This window comes from Phyllostomus discolor, chromosome 4 (assembly GCF_004126475.2).
Source record: "Phyllostomus discolor isolate MPI-MPIP mPhyDis1 chromosome 4, mPhyDis1.pri.v3, whole genome shotgun sequence".
Taxonomy (NCBI): domain Eukaryota; kingdom Metazoa; phylum Chordata; class Mammalia; order Chiroptera; family Phyllostomidae; genus Phyllostomus; species Phyllostomus discolor.
In genome coordinates this window covers 83874443-83895332 of record NC_040906.2, presented here as the reverse complement: position 1 = coordinate 83895332, position 20890 = coordinate 83874443, and the positions used below count along the sequence as shown (strand labels likewise).

Genomic DNA, 20890 nt, shown 5'->3' with positions numbered 1-20890 from the left:
GTACACTTAACTTATATATACACTCACACACAGCTTCTCTCCTTCTCTCTCTCTCTCTCTCTCTCTCTCTCTCTCTCTCTCTCTCTTTCTCTCTCTCTCTCTCTCTCTCTCTCAGACACACAAATGCACAATAGTATTATATGGAGATTCCAATGAAGCATGCAAATAAAGTAACAAGAATGTCCATGACAGCCTCTGGCTCCCTAATTTTCTAAACTGTCTCTGGTAGTTGAGTAAGTTTATAAAGCTATCAGGTAATTAGAGAAGATCATTCAGGATCTTACCTTGTACCAGATCTGATTTCACTCCATTCCACCCTCTATTAGTCTGATCTCTCCATTTGACAACCTAAATTCAGTATTCCTCCTGTCCTTTTATTCTTGTTATTGAATCTGCATCTCTTAGACAACTGATTCTATAGTTTCCCCAAGGAACTTTGAAGAGAGGATCTAGCCCTTTGGTACTCCAGGTTCATGTTTACACAGGAAGAATCAATAGTCCTAATGTTGGTATTTGTGGGATCTAATCCTCGTATTGATCACTGGCTATGGTGACTGGTGTGTGTGTGTGTGTGTGTGTGTGTGTAGATTGAGCACACACTTAGTTTTCTCAAAGACTGTCAACCACCAGATTATTTCTATGTTGTTTCTTAGGAAGAATCAAATTGAGGCAGTTACTTACAACAAAAGATTCACATATTTTTATGGCTAAAATAAAGTCATTTTGTTTCTCAACTCAGAAGTTTCTTATCAGCGACCATGGTCTGAATATGCAGATGATTCCCAAAATCAGGCTTGTTTCCATTACTCTGACATCTAGAGATTGAAAACATCTTCTTCCTGTACATGGTTAAATGGGTTATCATACAGCAAAGGTGGCTATTAATGTCAATTACTTGTTGATCACCTGTGTGACAGACATTTTATATTAATTCCCCCTAATCCCTGAAAAATCTGACCTGGGAGATGATGCTAATTTGCATTGCATAAGAAGGAAATTGGGTAGGTAAGCAATGCAATCCCTGGTCTAATAGCTCAGGAAAGTTGGTGATAATAGAGCTGAGATTCCAAGCCTGTCCTGGTGGACATAGGACCCATGTTCTTCCTAGCCTCAATATGTCTCTTTCAGTTGGACTTTGTAAACACTTTATATACAAAAGAGTGTCACTAAAGAACAATGAGCCTCCAAATTATGCATGATGTTTGAAAATTAGCCAGGTTAAGCAAGATAGGTTGGTCATGAAGCCAATTATTTATTTATTTATTTGGGGGGCAGGAGGTGGGGGAGAAGATGGTCCTTGGATTTTATCATATGGACCCTAAAGCTGATGTTTATTATTCTATACTGTTTAATTTTTAATTTTCATTCAATTTTAGTTGTCCACATCCCCTCCCCCATTGCTCTCCCTTACCCTGCCCATCCCCTACATTCAATTCTCCCACTACATTCAATCCCCTCTTGTCCATAGGTCCTTTATACACATCCCTTGATGACCCTTTCCCTTCTTTTCTGCATTATCCTCCTCTTCCATCTCCTCTGGTCACTGTCAGTTGTTTTTTATTTCAATGTCTCTGGTTATATTTTGCTCACTTGTTTGTTTTGTTGATTAGAGTCCACTTATAGGTAAAATCATATAGCCTTTGTCTTTCACTGCCTGACTTATTTCACTTAGCAGAATACTCAGTAGTTCCATCCATTCTGTCATAAAATGTAGGAGTTCTATCTTTCTTTCTGCTGTGCAGTAGTACCCCATCATGTAAATGTACCACAGTTTTTTGATCCACTCAGGACTCCTATCCAAGTGGAATTTCTTGAAGGAGGGCATTATCTCACTTGGCTTAGTGCTGTTCACCTGCTCCTACATCTCCTATCTGCCAATCTTGCATGGCACTATAGGCAATCCATTGATGTAATAAACCTCCCAAGAGTTTCTGTTTTCCAGAAGGTGTTTGGCTAAATACCATGCTCTCCTTCATCAGAAAATACTAGTCTCTTTCACTGACCTGTAAATTGTCTAAGTGGCTTCACATAAGTAAAAGGAGACTAGAGGATACATTGCTATTATTTCTATCTTAATGTAGTTAATTTTCACAGTGAGATTTGTATTTCACGTGCAAAAGCAATGTTAACAAAGATGATACTTATAGGAAACTGCTATGCATTTAGTCTAATCTGTTGTATTAGCCTTATACTGAATTTATTTTGGTATTGTACCATTATTTCTTCTTTTCCGTGATTCCTTGATTGATTTATTTTGTATTTTCTAATTGTATACATTTTTACAAGCCATTTTACTCCTGAATAGAATGGATGGATTATAAATGACTAGTAATCAGTTATAATAATCACAATAAAACTGAGACTGGTACTTGTGTAATCTTTTCAAGCTTCCTTGACCCTTTCAATTAGAAAATCCTGCTTGGGTCAAACATATACACTCTCAACTACATGCATAGCATTTTTTCTCTTGTTCAAGAGTGTGAAGAATGGCACCTGAACTGTCCCTGCATTTGGCAGTCAAGAAGGAAGGAAATGTCACCACAGAAATAGTATCTTGCCTGCAGCTCCTAAGTATAGAGTGGCCTGATTACAAGACAGACACCGTGGCAGTCAGTAGGCAGGCTGAAAATCCCCTGGGAAGAGCATTTCTCCAGCCACATATCTGAGATAGTCAGTATGAAAAGGAATAATTTTTCAGTAAATTTAGTAATTTCTCAAAATTATTTAAGCTGTGAAAATTGTACTCTACTTCTATGTGTGTGATATATATTATATTTACCTGGAATCAGATTTTCAGGCAAGGGATTCTATGAGTTTTACATTATGTTGATTTTTAATAATTTTATATTAAATTTATAGCTCTTTCTCTATTAATGAATGAATGAATATTCCCTTTTAAACTCTAATAATATATCGTCTCATCAAAGTGTCTTGTATTATGGAAAAAACAAGGCATGCAGGTTTTAAGTATTACTTGGTTTTGATATATGCATTTTAAATTATTCTGCACAGGGCAATGCTCCAAACAACTAAGCCTCCTGGCCAGGGCTACTGGGGTCCCTTTAAATGGAACCCTATGGTAGCACAGCCACAAATTTATACTTTCCTCGGTTTCTTCTGCAGCATAGCACACAGTTGGCCCTGACTTAAACTTATAACCATGGCTGGGTAGATCACTTTGCTAGAGAATTGTCCCATTATGACAAGGTTGCTGGCTCAATCCCTAGTCAAAGCATATACAAGAATCAACCAATGAATGCAAAAGTAAGTGGAACAGCAAATCTCTCTCCCAAATCAATACATTAAAAAAAATTAACAGTACATAAACTCTTTCTCATAAACATAGGGTATTGTTTCACATTCTTCAAATAATGAAGGGTGAGAGGAAATACAGTATCACTAAGACCCCCAATAGGGGCACTGTAATGTCATTTTGCATTCACCTTGCCCTTTTACCCAAATGACACAATTGTAACTCACCTGTGAAGCAGATTCACAATCTTCAAAATCAGTTATATTGAGCCTTTTTTCCTCAGCAGTGACATTAATATATCAATTACTGTTTTGAAATGCCTGTCATATCATCTTTGGTCATTTGCAAAGAGCATACTCTGGAGCATCAATATGTGGTTAATCTTGAAAATTGTTTGCTGGGATCAAATTAATGAAGTATTATATCCTTTCTTTCCCCTGACAACTCCGGCTGCCTCCTTCACATTACTTCATTCATTGCTTACATCCCAGATCTGCAGTCACCCAGCATAGTCATTATATGTTTTGAGGTACAATGTTTTGTTTTGTTTTTTCCTCATGCAGCTCATTTGCAGAGGTCACTTTTCTTGCTTGGGGCGTAAGGTTTCAGTGTTTCTATAAATATGTGTGCTATATGAGGACAGATTTAATGAGCTATGGGCAAAAGATAACCTTTTGTAAATGCATCAATTCCATGGTTTTCAGGTTAAATTTATAATGATGAAAAGTAATTTTAGAGACCATTTTCATTTCATCACTGTGGAATGAGGAGGCCAGGACAAATAATCATCATATTACTATTGAATATTTACTTTGTGCAAGGAAAAACAGACAGATGGGGATATAAATCAGAGTGAGTTCTGTCTCCCAAAATCATCCCCTTTAGTTTCTTGGACAAGATGAACTCACATGGAGCAATATTTGAAGTGATTATAACAAAATATAAAGAAGAATTGCTACAATCCCTAAGAGATGCCCCAAGAAATTGTGAAGGGAGTACAGATTTGCAAAAGATCACTACTTTGTGAGTGACTGAGTCAGGAGAAGTGTCACTGTGAGCCTGAGATTAGATTGAACTGAAACTTAAAACATGAGAGACAATTTCTGGAAGTGGTGATGTATTTGTTAAGGAGACATGGGGAAACTGAAAGAGCATTCCAAGTACTTCTATGAGGAAAAGCTTAAAGGTTGAAAAGCATTACCATGAACAGCAGATTTTGGCTGCATTAAACCAGTGGTAGCATTGTGCTATGCCTGCTACTCAAAGTGCCTACCCTCTGATAGAGGAGCTCAGAGTTACACATGTAAAAACAGAGTACATATCCTAAAGTCCTAAATGAATTACAATAGTTTCCTAGGGCTGACATACAAATTACCACAAACTGAGTGGCTTAAAACAAATTTTAAAAACGTTTTTTTTTTTTTCTCATAATTCTGGAAATAAGTGCAAAATCAAACTGTCAGTAGTGCTCCTCCATAGCTGCTGGTAGCTCCTGACAATTCTTGGTGTTCCTTGGTTTGTAGTGAGTCACTCCAGTGTCTAACTCCAACTTTATATGGCCTTCCTTATGTTTCTTGGTGTGCTCTCCTCTTTCTGAGGATATCAGTCATTGGATTTAGAGTTTTTAATGTCCAGATGATCTCATTTCAAGATCCTTAAGTACTTATATTCACAAAGATCTTATTTCCAAAAAGGCAACATTATGAGGTTCCAGGTAAACATAAATTGGATTGGGCAGCAGTATTCAACTTACTGCAACAAGTCAATTTATTTACCATTTAAAAAATGACAAAAAGAATACAGGTTAACCTTGCAGCCTCTAAATAGACTTCTACTTAATAAAAGAGTCACTTGATTCCTCTGAAGCATTAAAGCAAAGTAAATTCTTCTTTTATTTGCTGATCCATCTTCTATGGAGTATCTTTCTCTCAAATAAGTTGAGTTTGTCTTTAATAAATATTAATCAAGACAGGTGAGCTTCCTTTTTATCTTCATAAGTGTCTTTCAGGAACTCTATAGAAATTGGGGTTTTCATATTTACTGCATTATTGCTAACTTTGATGTCATAGATTCCTAAAAACTCTGAACTTGAAAATCCATTAGAAGCATACAACCAAAATTTTATCCATTGGTAGACTTTTCATCAGGCTTAACCTTTATACTCTTAAAAATATTCCCAGCCATTTCCTGAATTAACAGTAGGGCAAGGATCATCCAACATTCATTAATATCATTACCAATCCTCCAGTCACACATGCTCAGAAGATACTACATTTCCACAGTCTTTGTTTCTACTGAGCTAATTATAATTTGCATACTCTGAATTAATGGGCCCTAGAAATATATGGATTATATAATTCATCATGCAAGATATTTCTGAGAGTGAAAAGTGACTCAATTAAAAATTACAGTGGGAGAACATGTGTAAGCAGAAATTTACCTAAACGGACCCAGAAGATACATCAGCCAATATACTTGCCCAACATTATTATTTTGTCTGTTTCCCACACAAGTCCTGTGTTTCAAAGGAACAGATGACATTTTTGTTATTTCCTGAGCAGATAAAAAATATTATAGGTTCTTTCCCAACACTCAATCTTATGACTTGGCACAATACATAGTCAAGTAATGTTTGTTGCAAATGATATACATTTATTACTTCACAGCCAGCATTTAATGAATTCCTACTATATGCCTGGACAGAAAAAAAAAAAGCCTTTGAATAAGACAATTCCTCAGAAGCTCAAGGACGGCAAATGGCCCTGAAGACACATACAATATTTAACAGGCAATATCAAGATTGGGACATAGCTTCTTTTCTCCTCTTTTTCTTTTTCTTTTTCTTTTTCTTTTTTCTTTTTCTCCTTTTCCTTTTCCTTTCCTTTCCCTTTCCTTTCCCTTCCTTTCCCTTCCCTTCCCTTCCTTCCCTTTCCTTTCCTTTTTCTTTTTTCTTAAACCTTCACCAGGATATGCTTATTAATTTTTATAGAGAGAGGAAGGGAAAGAGATAAATATTGATGTGAGAGAGAAACATCTATCGGTTGCCTCTCATTTACATCTTGATCAGGGATCTAAACTCGAACCAAAATATGTACCCTGACCTTGGACAGAAACTACAACCTTTTGGTGTATGGGATGATGCTCCAACCGAGCCACCCAGCCAGGAGTGGGACATATATTCTTTAATTCCAAATTGTGTATTAATTCTACTTGCTATCTCTCTTAAAATGTAATTTAAGTTTCACCAAATAAGGATGATTCTCAATTTGGTTCTTTAAATACCTTCCTGACCTTTCTTGCAACCTTATTCCTGTTCACTTCTAAATGCAGCGTGTTATTTCCCTGGTCTCCCTGACACCGTTTTTTTAGGCCTTATTTCACACTTTTGTCCAAAGCAAGCTGCTACTTGAGACTTTAGTAAACAAGATGTTAAGTCCAGAAGATGGCAGCAAGATAGGTGGGAGCAGAGTCCATGTCTCCCTGCACATGGATGGAATACTTAGCCGATCTTCTGAGGAACAGACTGAACAGTCAACAGTATCCCAGCATATATGAAGGTTGTAGGCCAAAATGGTAGAGAACATTGAAATATCAGATATTAAGGAGATTGCTTTCAGACAAGAATGTCCCTGGGACTAGCGTGGGGACCAGGGCAGCTGCAGCCCCAGGTTAGGGCCTGCTGAGCCTGTGGCAGGATTCTTGGAAGACAACCAGGTCAACAGCTACCTCCCCTGACAAACAGAGAGGTTTGAGCAGCACAAGGGTGGACCTGGATGCTTGAAGTCACTGGGGGAAATAAGAACAAAGTGGCAAACATGTAGGGGTGGTGTGCACCCACTGAGACTGTGGACTCCGGCTGAAAAGAGTTGGGCTGTGAGGGACCCTGAACCAGATAGTTTCTGGTCTGGTTGGAGAGTTGGGCTGAGTGAGAGCCCAGGTGCTTGTTTGCAGTGGCAGGCTTGAGCAGGAGGAAATTGAAAAAAAAAAAAAAAGGCACTAGGTGGCTGTTGAGGGAAATCTCCCGCAGCAGCCTCCCCCACTTTCCCTGGCTGCTTCCATGCGAGCCTTGTCAGTCAGTGGTGGGCCAACCTCTGCCTCCAGGTCTGTGGCTGTGCCCCTATCCTACCCTGGCCGCAGCAGCAGAGGATGCCCAACTGCATCTATAACCCCAGTGGTATGTGACCCACCCAGCCGCTACCCCATCCCCACTACTGAGCTCCCTGCCCTGGCCAGGTGCTCCACTGACACTGCCTCTTCACTCCTGCAATCTCTCTGGCAGCAGCAGGTAAGGCCTAGCATTCATGCCCACAGCCCTGGGTCAGAGTGCCCCTGATCCAGCAACACAGGTACCGCTTGTGGACCCCCACTGCCCCAGGCACAGCAGCAGAGTAGGCACATGCCCATGTCCACCACTGCAGCCATGGTGGTGCACCCGCCCTGCTGGGTGCCCCACTGGCTCACTAAGAGAAAGGCAGAGACGCCCCCAGCAGAGGAAAGCAGCAAGGCTCAGGGAGTCAGCAATCCCTAGAAAGACTTAACTCAGCAGGGAAACCAAACTACCCTGAAGAGACTCAGAGAGCCCCTAGCATCTAGGACAGCAAAGAGCAAGAAGATGGTGTGTGAGCTACCCCTAACTGGTGCACCTCAAGGACAACACAACTGGTGGATTGAAGGTGTAGGCCTGGTGCAGAGGGGCACTGGGGGTCTGGCAGCAAACTGAGGAACTAGGCTGGAGGCTGGATAACTGTGGAGTGAGGCTGAGACCTGGGCCCAATCCACCCAAAACTATAGAAAGAAAGAAAAGCGAAATCCATTCCTCCTCAACCTGCTGCAGACAGGAGACCAGTAAAACTGGCTTGGCCAGTTTAAAGCAAGCAGGAGATTTTTTTCTTTCCTTCTTCCTTTCATTATTTCTTTCTTTCTTTTTTCTCTTTTTTTCCCCCATTATTGAGACAATAAAACCTGGATCTGTGAAAGGACTTGAGTCACCCAAAGAAGGATCATCAAAACAACTGAGAAACTGATACAAGTTTCACTTCCAGAAAACTTGCAAGTTATTGTTTATTTGCATTACTATTATTTTTCATTATTTGCATTTCTTTTTTCTTATTAGTATTTTTTACTTCTTTCTGTTTAGTTTTCTTCATTTTATTTGTTTAAATGCATTGTTGACAGGTTTTCCTTGTTCTGTCTTTCATAGTGTATTTTTAAGTTTCTTTCTTTCACTTCACAGTATTCCAGTACCACACTACTATAGGTCATGCACTTCTTATTCTTGTAATTCAGATCACATACATTCTGTCATATGATTGTTGCTCCATTAGTATTGTGAATAATTGTTGTTCCATAAAATTGTAAATACTACACATCACCCTGTCAGGGATCTTAGCTCACTTAACTGTTTCCTGAACTTTATTACTGCTGTAGTTAACTCTATTCTCTCACACACTACCCCTATTTCCCATTCTTTACTCTCACTATATCTCAAAATCTGACCTCCACAAGCTCACTGTTAACTCTGGATCCAACTCACTATCCTTTCCAGCACCTAACAAGAGTCTTATCTTTTTTCCACCCTGTCCTAAAAGTGACTGGTTGGATGAAATATCATGGTTTACACTATACTTATCCAAAGGATCTCCTATCTCTTCTCTATAGTTTGGTACTTATACCCCATAAAATATACACCTGCTGTCTTAAACCATTTTGCATTCCCCAATGAACTGATCACATAAAACAGTAGGAGGGAGCTGTGAACAACAGTATACCTGCTGGAAGAAGGATACTACCAACAAAGGAACCACCAAGAGATAATAATGGAAGAAGGTGAAGGAGGGAGTGGAAGGCACACAACCTCCATCCAGTATGAATCTGGAATTACAACTAAATGGTGGAGAAATTACCAAGAAAAACCAAGTGAATGACAAAGAAACTTCAAAACCTTGGAGAGACAGAAAACCCAGATTCAACACAACATACCCACACCTTCACAACAGAATACAAGATATGGTAGACAGAATGACCTTCAGTTAACCAGCTGGAAAAAAGGACTACCTACCAGAGAAAGACCCGACAACAATCAAAACCCAAAGACATACAGAGAGCCACAATAAATTATGGCCCAAGAGTTCAGGAGATCAAGGAGACTTCACTACTTAATACCATAGGTTTGCTACCATAGAAGTTCATACCATAAACCCAGGGAGTCAGAAAAGATCAACTTAAGAAGCAGAGGCTAACAAGAAGAGTCTCACAAAAAAATGGGAAAACAAAGTAACAGTCTCTGAATGAAAAAAAAAGGAGGAATCCTCAGAAAGAATGCTAAATGAAATAGAGGTAAGTCAGCTATCAGATATTGAATTCAAAGTAATGGTTATGAGGAAGCTCAATGAGCTCACAGAGAATTACTGGAAATTACAGGGAAACTACAATGAATTCAATGCAAAATATATTAAGATGAAAAGGAAATAGAAACCATCAACAAGGGCCAAGAGGAAATGAAGAATACAATACCTGAATTGCAGAACACATTAGAAGGTATCAAAAGCAGGCTAGTTGATGCAGAGGATTTTATGAGTGAGCTGGAGGACAAGGTAGAAAAAACTCCCAGAAAGACCAAGAACACATAAAGAAGCTCAGAAAGAATGAATGGTGTTAAGGGAACTGCAGGACAACATGAAAAGTAATAATATCCATATAATAAGGATACAAGAAGGAGAAGGAGAAGAGCAAGGGATAGAAAAAGTAGTGATGGAAACTTCCCTATTTGATGAAAGAAAAAATCACACAAATCCAGGAAACACAGAGAGTCCCAATCAAGAGGTACCCAAAGAGGCCCACTTCAAGACACACGACAATTAAAATGGCAAAATTCCAAGACAAAGAGAGAATCTTAAAGGCAGCAATGGAAAAACAGGAAGTAACATACAAGGGAGACCCAATAGGACAAGCAGCTGACTTCTCAATAGAAACACTACAAGCCAGAAAGGAATGGCAAGTAATATTGCAAGAAATGAAAACAAGAAGCCTGCAACCAAGACTCTATCAAGCAAGGCTCTCAATTAAAATGGAAGGCCAAATAAGGAGCTTCCTGGACAAAAGAAGCCTCAAAGAATATACCTCCTCCAAACCAGCTCTGTGGGACATGCTAAAGGGTTTGCTTTAAGAACCAAAAGAAAAACAGTGAAAGAGAGAGGAGCACAGGTACAAAAAAATGGCAATGAATAAGCACCTATGAATAATAGCATTCAATGTAAATGGAATAAATGTCCCAATCAAAAGACACAAAATAGCAGAATGGATAACAAAACATGACACACACATACTGACTACAAGAGACCCACCTCAAAACAAAAGACCTACACAGACTGAAAGTGAGGGTCTGGAAACAAGTATTCCAAGCAAACAGACAGGGAAAAAAAAAAGCCGGAGTAGCAATACTCATATCAGACAAAATAGACTTCAAAAAAAGACTCATAAAAAGAGACCCAGAAGGTTACTTCAAAGTACTCAAGCGAAGAACCCATCAAGTAGACATAAACATTGTAAATATATATGCACCAAACATAGGAGCACCCAAATACATAAAAGAAAATCTTGGAGGACTTCAAGAAAGATACTGACAGCAACACAATTATAGTACAAGATTTTAACACCCCACTGTCAAAAATAGACAGATCTTCCACACAACATATCAACAAAGACATCACAGCATTGAACAATGCCCTAGATCAAAGGGACTTAACTAATATATAGAGAGAGTCCTTCATTCAAAAGAAGCAAAGCATGCATTCTTTTCAAATGCACATGGAACACTGTTAATGATAGACCACATGATAGGACCCTGAACACCCCTCAACACATTGAAGAAACTTGAAATCATATCAAGCATTTTCTCTGACCACAGGGTACTGAAACTAGAAACCAATCTCAAGAAAAAAACCACAAAACACTCAAACTCATGGAGATTGAACAGCATGCTATCAAACAATGAATGGGTCTAGAATGAGATTAGGGAAGAAATCAAAAAGTTTATGGAAACAAATGAAAATGAACTCACAACAATCCAAAACTTATGGGACACAGTGAAGGCAGTCCTCAGAGAGAAGTTCACAGAGACACAGGTCTGCCTAAAAAAGATAGAAACATTTCAAATAAACAACCTAACCCTACATGTACAAGAACTCATGAAACAACAACAAAGACAACCCATAGCAAGTAGAAGGAAGGAAATAACCAAGATCAGAGCAGTATTAAATCACATAGAGACTAAAATCACAATTCTAAGGATCAAATAATCCAGGAGCTGGTTCTCTGAGAAAATAAACAAAATCTACAAGCATTTATGCAGGCTCATCAAGAAAAAAGAGATACAACCCAAATAAACACAATCAGAAATGAAAGAGGAGAGATCACCACTAATACCACAGAAATATAAAGGATTGTAAGAAATAGTATGAAAGATTATATGCCAAGAAATTTGGAAACCTAGGTGAAATGGATAAATTTCTAGAAAAATATAATCTTCCAAAACTCAATAAAGAAGAAGCAGAAAACCTGAACAGACCAATCACACCTGATGAAATTGAAACTGTAATTAAAAAGCTTCTTACACACAAAAGCCCTGGACCAGGAAGTTTCACAGGAGAATTTTCCAGAGCATGTAAGGGAGAGCTAAGCCTCATCCCCCCCCAGGTTATTCCAAAAAATTCAAGAAGGTGGAAGACTCCTAAAATCTTTTTATGAAGCCAACGTCATCTTAATACCAAAACCAGATAAATACATAACAAAGAAATCTTCAGGCCAATATCGATGATGAACACAGATGCTAAAATCCTTAAGAAAATGTTGGCAAACTGCATCCAGCAACACATTAAAAAGATCATGCACCATGACCAAGTGGAATATATCCCAGGAATGCAAGGATGGTACAATATTCACAAATCAATAAACATAATACACCACATAAACAAAACTAAAGACAAAAATCACATTATCATAGCAATAGATGTGGAAAAACATTTGATAAATTACAGCACCAATTTACAATAAAACACTCAGAAAAGCAGGAATAGAGGGAGCATTCTTTCACATAATAAAGGCCTTATATGAGAGACCTACAGCCAACATACTACTCAATGGAAAAAATCTTAGAGCTTTCCCACTAAAATCAGGAAAAAGAAAAGGATGTCCACATTCACTAATTTTATTCAACACATTGGAAGTCCTAGACACAGCAATCAGAAAAGAAAAATAAATAAAAGACATCTAATTTGGAAAGGAGGAAATAAAACTGTGATTATTTGCAGATGATATGATAGTGTACATAGAAAATCCTATAGATTCCAACAGAAAACTAATTGACCTAATAAATGATTTGGACAAAACAGCCAATTACAAAGTCGATACTCAGAAATCAAAGGGATTTTTATACACCAACCATGAAACATCAGAAAGAGAAATCAGGAAAAAATCCCAGTTGATATAGCAACAAGAAAAATACAGCACCTAGGAATAAACATAACCATGGAAGTAAAAGACGTATACTCAGAAAACTACGCAATACTAAAGAAAGAAATTAAGGAAGACACATACAAATGGAAATGTGAACCATGCTAATGTATTTGAAGAATTAACATCATCAAAATATCCATACTACTGAAAGTGATTCACAGATACTATGCAATACCTATTAAAGCACCCATGATATATTTCAGAGATATAGAATAAACACTTCAAAAATTTATATGGAACCATAAATGACCCTGAATAACTGCAGCAATTTCTAGAAAGAAGAACAAAGCAGGAGGGATCACAATACCTGATATCAAACTGTATTACAAGGCCACTGTAATCAAAACAGCCTGATACTGGCTTGATACAGGCGCACAGACCAGTGGAACAGGACAGAGAGCCCAGAAATAAATCCATGTCTCTATGGTCAATTTACATTTGACAAAAGTGGAAGAAGCATAAAATTAGGCAAAAATAGCCTCTCAACAAATGGTGTTGGGAAATCAGGACAGCTATACTCAAAAAAATGAAACTCAATCACCAACTTACATCATATACAAAAATAAATTCAAGGTGGATGAAAGACTTAAACATAAGTGGTAACACCATAAAAGTCCTAGAGGAGAACATTGGCAGGAAAATCTCAGACATTCCACACAACAACATCTTCATGGATATGTCCCCTCAAGCAAAGGACATAAAGGGAAAATATAAACGAATGGGACCTTATCAAATAAAAAGTTTCTGCATGGCTGAAGAAATTAGCATTAAAATGAAAGAAGAGTCAACCCTATGGGAAAACATATTTTCCAATGACAAATCAGACAAGGGCTTGATCTCTAAAATACATAAAGGATTCACACAACTCCATTCCAGGAAGACAAAAAAAACAATTATAAAATGGGCAAAAGACTTGAGCAAACACTTTTCTGAGGAGGACATACAGAGGGCCCAAAGACACATGAAAAGATGCTCAGCATCACTAGCCGTCAGAGAGATGCAAATTAAAACGACAGCGAGATAGCACCTCACACCAGTCAGAATGTCCAACATAAACAAGTCAATAAACAAGTGTTGGGGAAGATGCAGAGGAAAGGGAACCCTAGTGCACATTTGGTGGGAATGCAGACTGGTGCAGCACCTATGGAAAACACTATGGAGTTTCCTCAGAAAACTAAAAATGGAACTGACTTTTGACCCAGCAATTCCACTGTTGAGATTATATCTTAAGAGCCCAGAAACACCAATCCAAAAGAACCTATGTATCCCAATGTTCATAGCAGCAGAATTTACAATAGCCAAGTACTGGAAGAAACCTAAGTGCCCATCAGCAAATGAGTGGAGCAAGAAACTATGGTACATTTACACAATGGAATTTTATGCAGCAGAGATAAAGAAGGAGCTTATTTCTTTTTGGAATGGATGGAACTGGAGAGCACTATGCTAAGTGAAATAAGCCAGGCAGTGAGAGGCTAATACCATATGATCTCACCTTTAACTGGAACATAATCAAAAAAGATAAAAGTAAACAAAATATAACCAGAGTCATTGAAATTAAGAAAAATCTAACAATATCCAGAGGGGAAGAGGGAGGGGACAGTGGGGAGAAGGATTTTCAGGAACTATTGTAAAGGACAAAACCAAGGGGAAGGGTCAAAGCAAGGGTGGGAGGTGGGTTTGGAGGGGATGGGGAAAAGGGTGGGAGAAAATATGGACAACTGTGATTGAACAACAAGAAAATAATTTAAATTTAAAATAAGAATAGAAAATTAAATATTAGTCTCAAAACCATAAACATACTAGAAATCATAGGTGCTAAAATCATGGGCATTTCTCTCAGCAATATATTTTTTATTTTTTTAAAATTTCTTTCATTGTTATTCAAGTACAGTTATCTCCATTTTCCCCCACCACTCCATCCAATCCCAGCCATCCCATATCTACTTGAGCCAGAGAAACACAAAAACAACAACAACAAAAACAGAGGACTGCATCAAACTAAATATTTTTTACACAGCAAAGGAAATCATCAACAAATGGAAGGACAACCCACTGAATGGGGGAACATATTTGCTGATATATCTGATAAAATTTTAATATCCAAAATTTACAATGAAATGAAATTATACAGCTCAACACCAAAAAAAAGAAAAAAAGAAAAACAAAAAAAATAAACAATCCAATTGAAAAGAAGGCAAAGGACCTGAATAAACACTTCTCCAAAGAGGATGTACAGATGGCCAATAGACATATGAAAAGATGTTCAACATCACTAATCATCAGAGAAATGTAAATTAAAACCACAATGATATATCACCTCACACTCGTAAGAATGGCTATCATCAACAAATCAATAAATCAACTGCCAAGGATTGGAAAAAGGGGAACTCTTGTGTACTCCTGCTGGGAATGCAGATTGGTACAGCCACAGTGGGAAGCATTACAGAGTTACTTCAAAAAATTAAAATGGAACTGCATTCTGACCCAGTGATCCCATTTCTGGTAATATATCAAAAGAAACCTGAAATACTAATTCAAAAGTATATGCGCATCCCCAAGTTCATTGTTGTGCTACTTACAATAGCCAAAATTTGGTATCAGCCCAAGTATCCATCAAAGATAAGTAGATAGAAAAGCTGTGGTACATTTACACAATGGAATATAACATAAGTATAACAAAGATCTTACCCTTTGCAACAGCATGGCTGGACATGGAAAGCATTACTGTATGTGAAATAAGCCAGTCAAAGAAAGACAACTATGATGTGATTTCATTTACATGTAAAATATGTTGAACAAAATAAAATAAGAAAAATAAAGATATACTCATAGGGAGCTTGCTGACAGCTGTTGGAGGGGAGATGTGGAGCACTGGCTTGGAGGTTGGAGGTTTGGACAACAGCAACATAAACTTATGGACATGGACAACAGTGTGGTGAATGCCAGGGGGAGGGGCATGGGAGCAGGTGGAAGAGGATATTCAGGGGATAAATGGTGACTGACAGAGAACCTGGCTTGGGGTAGTAAATACCCAAACAGTATACAGATGATGTGTTGAGGAATAGTGCACCTGAAACCTGTATAATTTTGTTAACCAGTGTCACCTCAATAAATGCAATAAAAAGGAAAAACAGAACAAGAAGAATCCAGGTTTCTTACAGATTGTGTTTAGTTCTTATGTTGTTATCTTATAAAAATGAAGAAGAATTGTAAAAATTATCAAAAATTTTAGGTAACATTGAAGTGTCCAAGTCAGAAACATTTAGATTTATACGGCAGGAATAATTTTAGAACACTTTTACATATGTATAAAAGTTGTCAGGAAAGGTAAATATTTTATCCAATATGCATATAAAATGATTCTGGGGCTTAGGGCAGACTTTTCTTTGGTTTTGGACACTGGGTTTCTCGTGGTGAAGTTCTCAGACATAGAGGTTAAGATTATTGAGATGCATGTCATCTCACACATTTAAGAAACACAGCAAACAGTGATGGGATTCAGGGGCTGTGTCATTAGAAATTACCTTTGATTTGAGTGAAATACACTCGAACATCTACTGGGAGATCCTTTCTTGTGGATTGAAAATCCTTGCAGTTGCTTCCTGCCCAGTCATAAAAAGACCTTATTAAATTATTGTGAATTCATTGACTGGAAACATCACCCCACTAGTCTGTTGTAGCCAAAATGTTGTAAAACTTGCCATCAGGGAGACTATTGGAAACAAAGCAGATAATATACTGGGTATTTAAATTCTTAGAGAAGGCTTTTGTGTTGATGCCTAAAAAACTCACCACTGTTAATTTTCCCAGGGAGATAGGGGAGGAGGAACTCAAGAGAAATACAACTGAAATTGTCACTGAAATTTTATAATTGATTGAAAACATAGAAATATTTAGTCTGATATGAGGAGAAAAGAGTCCTGAATAACTTGTACAAGACCAGAAGTAATGTGGATAAGCTAATTTTTAAAAGGGACACCACATATTAAAACACAAGTACCAGTCTTTGAAAATTCATACTGTTAAATAAAAGAAAATAAAATTAAAAAGGATAATAAAAGATAGTACCAGAAAGTAAATGGTAGTGCCAATGCGTATAGAGAAAAAATGCATTTTTAGAACACTTCTTAGTAGTATGTGAAAAACAGTTGGATTGATCAAAGGTTTGAACACTCTCAAAAGGGACTCTGGACACAACAAGGGCAGTAAGGGTTTCTCCTGTCGTATTTTTCAAAATGACAAAGGACCCTATTCTGGGTGGATTTAGTTAGAGAATTAGAGTTTCTTTTTTTTTCCAAATTTCATCCACTTTACCAAATATCAGCTAATAGTGATGCTCAGAGTTAGAATAATTTTTGTTCATCCTATCAGAGTTTTTTAATTTAATTTTAATTGTTGTTCAAGAACAGCTTTCTGCCCTTTACCCCCATCCCAGCCCACACCCCCAGTTCTCCCCACCTCCCTCCTGTTTCTACCACCCCTTGTTTTTGTCCTTGTGTCCTTTATACTTGGTCCTGCAAGCCCTTTTCCCCTCTGGCCACTGTCAGCCTGTTCTCAAAGTTAGAATCTTGTCTATAAATCAATGATGAAGATATTTTGGATCTGCTAAGTTTCTAAAACCCTTACTAAGTTTGTCATTGAAACACCTTCACACCTAAGTATTTAGCAAAGTGAAAGCTGTGGCCTGTTTATAAATCATGAGGCATTGTTAAGTGGCTGCTTGGTGGCCTCAGTCATGAACATCTCCTTTAGTGCCAGAGCAGAAACACTGAAAATTGGATTTTGGGGGAATGAATATTTGTTACTGCACATTGAGCAGGTATATGTTCAGAATTCTTGTTGTGATGTGAACTTTGTAAAATAAAATATACCTTTCAAGCCCTGATAAATTGATATACTATCCATGGCATGTACTGAAGTGGTATTGTTTGGTAAATCAACTTTAAAAAGCATTTTAAACTCTATATCATCTAAAAACTCAGGATCTTTAAAAGACCATGTGAGAATTTCATTCAAGAAATTCTCTATATCTTTGATACAGAGAATCTTAAGTATCTTTGATACTTAATCACTAATTAAGTCAATATTATCATTAGTATTTTTAGGTTTTGATATTTTCCTGCAATTAAAAACAACTTGGAGAGTTTTATTTAAAAAGGCTTACAGGCTTAACTCTGATGACTCCAGTATTACTTCTAATTTTAAATTTAAAATAAATAATAAAAGTAAAACTCTCAAGGAAATCTATACAGCAATCTGGTAGAAATACAATGGACAGTATACACAATTTAGATATTACATGTATCTGTGAAGTGTTTGGTGAAATAGTCTGAGTCTGAAGGGTGTTCCTGATGCCTAAACAGCTTTAAAGAGTTTGAGCATTATTTATAATATAGAGGAACACATTTAGATATAATTGCTCTTTTTTTCCTTTTTTTAATTTTAGCAACATGTGAATTAAATGCTGGGGTTTAATATTCTTACAGAGAGGCTCAAACAAAGTTTACACTTATAGAAAAAGTAAATTAACTGAATTTTTTTTTAAATCATGTGTAGTGAAGGAGAAGTAAAAGTACAATTTTACAATCAGGTACACTTAGGACTATGTCCACATTTTGTATTCTGGCTCTACCAGTTTCTGGTTCTTGCATGGGTCACTGTGAGTCTCCAGGCTCTCATTTATGGAGATGTTAATATAGAATCTTCAGACTTTATAAGTATTATACACGCACACATTCACATATATGTATATATAGTATCACATATATGTTTGCTTACATATACATATATAATATTATATATCTTTGCTTATACACACATGTGATGTGTAATTGGTGTTCAGTAGCTGTTAGTTTTCTCAATATTTATATATTTGGATGTACATTTTTTCAAATTTGAGTCTGGTTACTGAGTATAACATATCATGGTGTTTGTGCCCAATGTTATTGTATTTGATTCTTTCAATTAGAATTTGTGATGATCCCTCCACAAGTCGCTTCTCCTCCCACTGGTTGCACCTAACAGATTGACCCTGAAGCTACTACCTCTCCTAAGTGTTCTGCAACATTTTAAGTGTCTCTGGAAAAGCCATGTCTGGAATTACCACCTTGCTACACACATGGTTTCCTGCCTTTTCTTTTTGGCCCACCCAGCGTCTTCTGCATCCCCAGAAAGGTGAAGGCTGTAGGCTGGGCTGTTATGAGGGTAAGGTAAGAGATGAAAATAGTCTCCTCCCCTCCAACTCTAGAACTCCTAGTAATTCTGCAGTTCTTTAAACAACCATCTAATGATTAGTTCTTGCTATGTGTCCAGCAACAATAAGCACAGAGACTGAAAGGGCCTCCAAGACAGGTCCCTCTCTTTAAGAGGCTTGCAGTTATTTGGAAACACAGGTAAACCAATACAGACAAAGGACTGGAATGAACCTAATGGTAACAGTTCACAAGCCCAGAGGAATTGTTTGTGCTTAAACTGCATCCTGATACAGAGCACAGACTGACAGAGAGCAGATCATTTGGTTCTAAAGAATATGAAACTTGTGGTTTTAAGAAATTAGATAAAATATCTCAAAAACACAATTCAATATGAAAAACAGCCAATTCTGATTGACAACACCAAAGAAAATAAATAGTCCCACATCTCTTTGTCCCTCTAAATTCAACATAAATCCTTAAAATTGTCCCTCAAAATGGAAAGTGTGCTTAATTCTTATTTCAAACTAAAAACTAAAGCCTGTAAAAATATATGGGGGCTTCAAAATTAAGAAAAAAGTAGAATAGTCTTCAAAAGTTCATTTTTAAAAATGAAGAAACACATGCCATCTATGAGTATTACAATCTAATATTACTAGTGGCAGATAATATGCTCAAATTCAGTCTGTCATAACTAATCTTAATCCTTATACCATTGAAATAATAATATATTATTATTTCAATTAAAGATAGTGAAGGGTAGGCAAACAAGAAATAACAATGAATAAAGAATATATTTTCCCAGTTAAAAAATACATGTGCCAAACAAAGGGAAGGAACTAGGGAGATTATTAAAAAGAAATATTATGCTATCAATTGCCAGTTATTCACATTTTATGTATATTTAGAAAACAATTCACATTTTAGTGAATTTTTTGCTAAATTAAAAGTTATATAAACTAACAGGCATTTTGTTCATTGCATGAGTATCCATCCCTTCTCCAGTGCCCCTTGCTCTGCACCCACCTCTCTTTGCTCACCTTATGGTTGGGGAATTACCCAGAGTTTGGGTTGGGGTGGGGAAGGAAGGTTTTTTTATTTAAATTGTAGCAAACTCTTCCTTACTTCCAACCTGAAGATTCTTCATAAATACAAGCTAATTCTAAATTTTATTTTTGTTTTATATTTTTAACCATTTTCATTGTTTTCAAATCTTGGATAAAGTCTGTTAGGCTCACTGGCATTAATGTTAGACCAGATTGCAAATTACCATGCCAAGATTTGCAAATTGTGCAACTTTAGTCAAGCCACATAACTGAGTTAATTGGGTCATTACAAGGTCTGTAAAGTACCTAGCATATAATAAACCAATAACTATATAAATAAATTAATACTTAGTAAATTAATACATTCTCATTAATAACCAGACTTTCCTAGTGTACTTCTGTTTTTGTAGATGAAAGAACTGAGTTCCTGTCAGCAAATTAGCCAAGTTACCAGAAAAGCAGGAAAACACTGAACTTTAGCAACAGGCCTCCTAATTTCCCCAGGAACTAGAGCCATGCTGGATGGAGATAGGATTTATATATGGCCTAAGTATGTCTGAATGAGTACTCATCAGCTATTAAGCTACCCGCAATCTGGGTACAGGAAAACAGCAGAAGTTCACTAGTCACCATTATCACATCTCAGTATTATTTATATAAAGAGAAAAGAAGTCCTACCCAGATGTTGTCTTCTTGCTGGTACTGTCTCCAGTTGTGCCCTGTGTCACTGAACATGAGACTATAACTCGTCACCCAGTCAGAGCTTCCATATCGTCCCTGTGTAGCCACTGCTGTGATCTCCACTTTGCTTCCCAGGTCCATCTGGAGCCACTGCTGAGCATTGGAGTCCTCTGGGGACCAACCACCAGCTCCTGAGGGAGGATCAG

At 37.2% G+C, this 20890-nt stretch overlaps 1 protein-coding gene across 1 annotated transcript in view; it reads right to left on the bottom strand.

Annotated features, from left to right (window-relative positions):
* CNTNAP5 (contactin associated protein family member 5) overlaps positions 1-20890 on the bottom strand; it is a 959167-nt gene that overhangs the window by 663673 nt on the left and 274604 nt on the right. The window contains exon 3 of the mRNA XM_036022576.1: positions 20682-20875. Within this exon, the coding sequence (XP_035878469.1) occupies positions 20682-20875 (194 nt within the window). The remainder of the gene's footprint in view (positions 1-20681; positions 20876-20890) is intronic.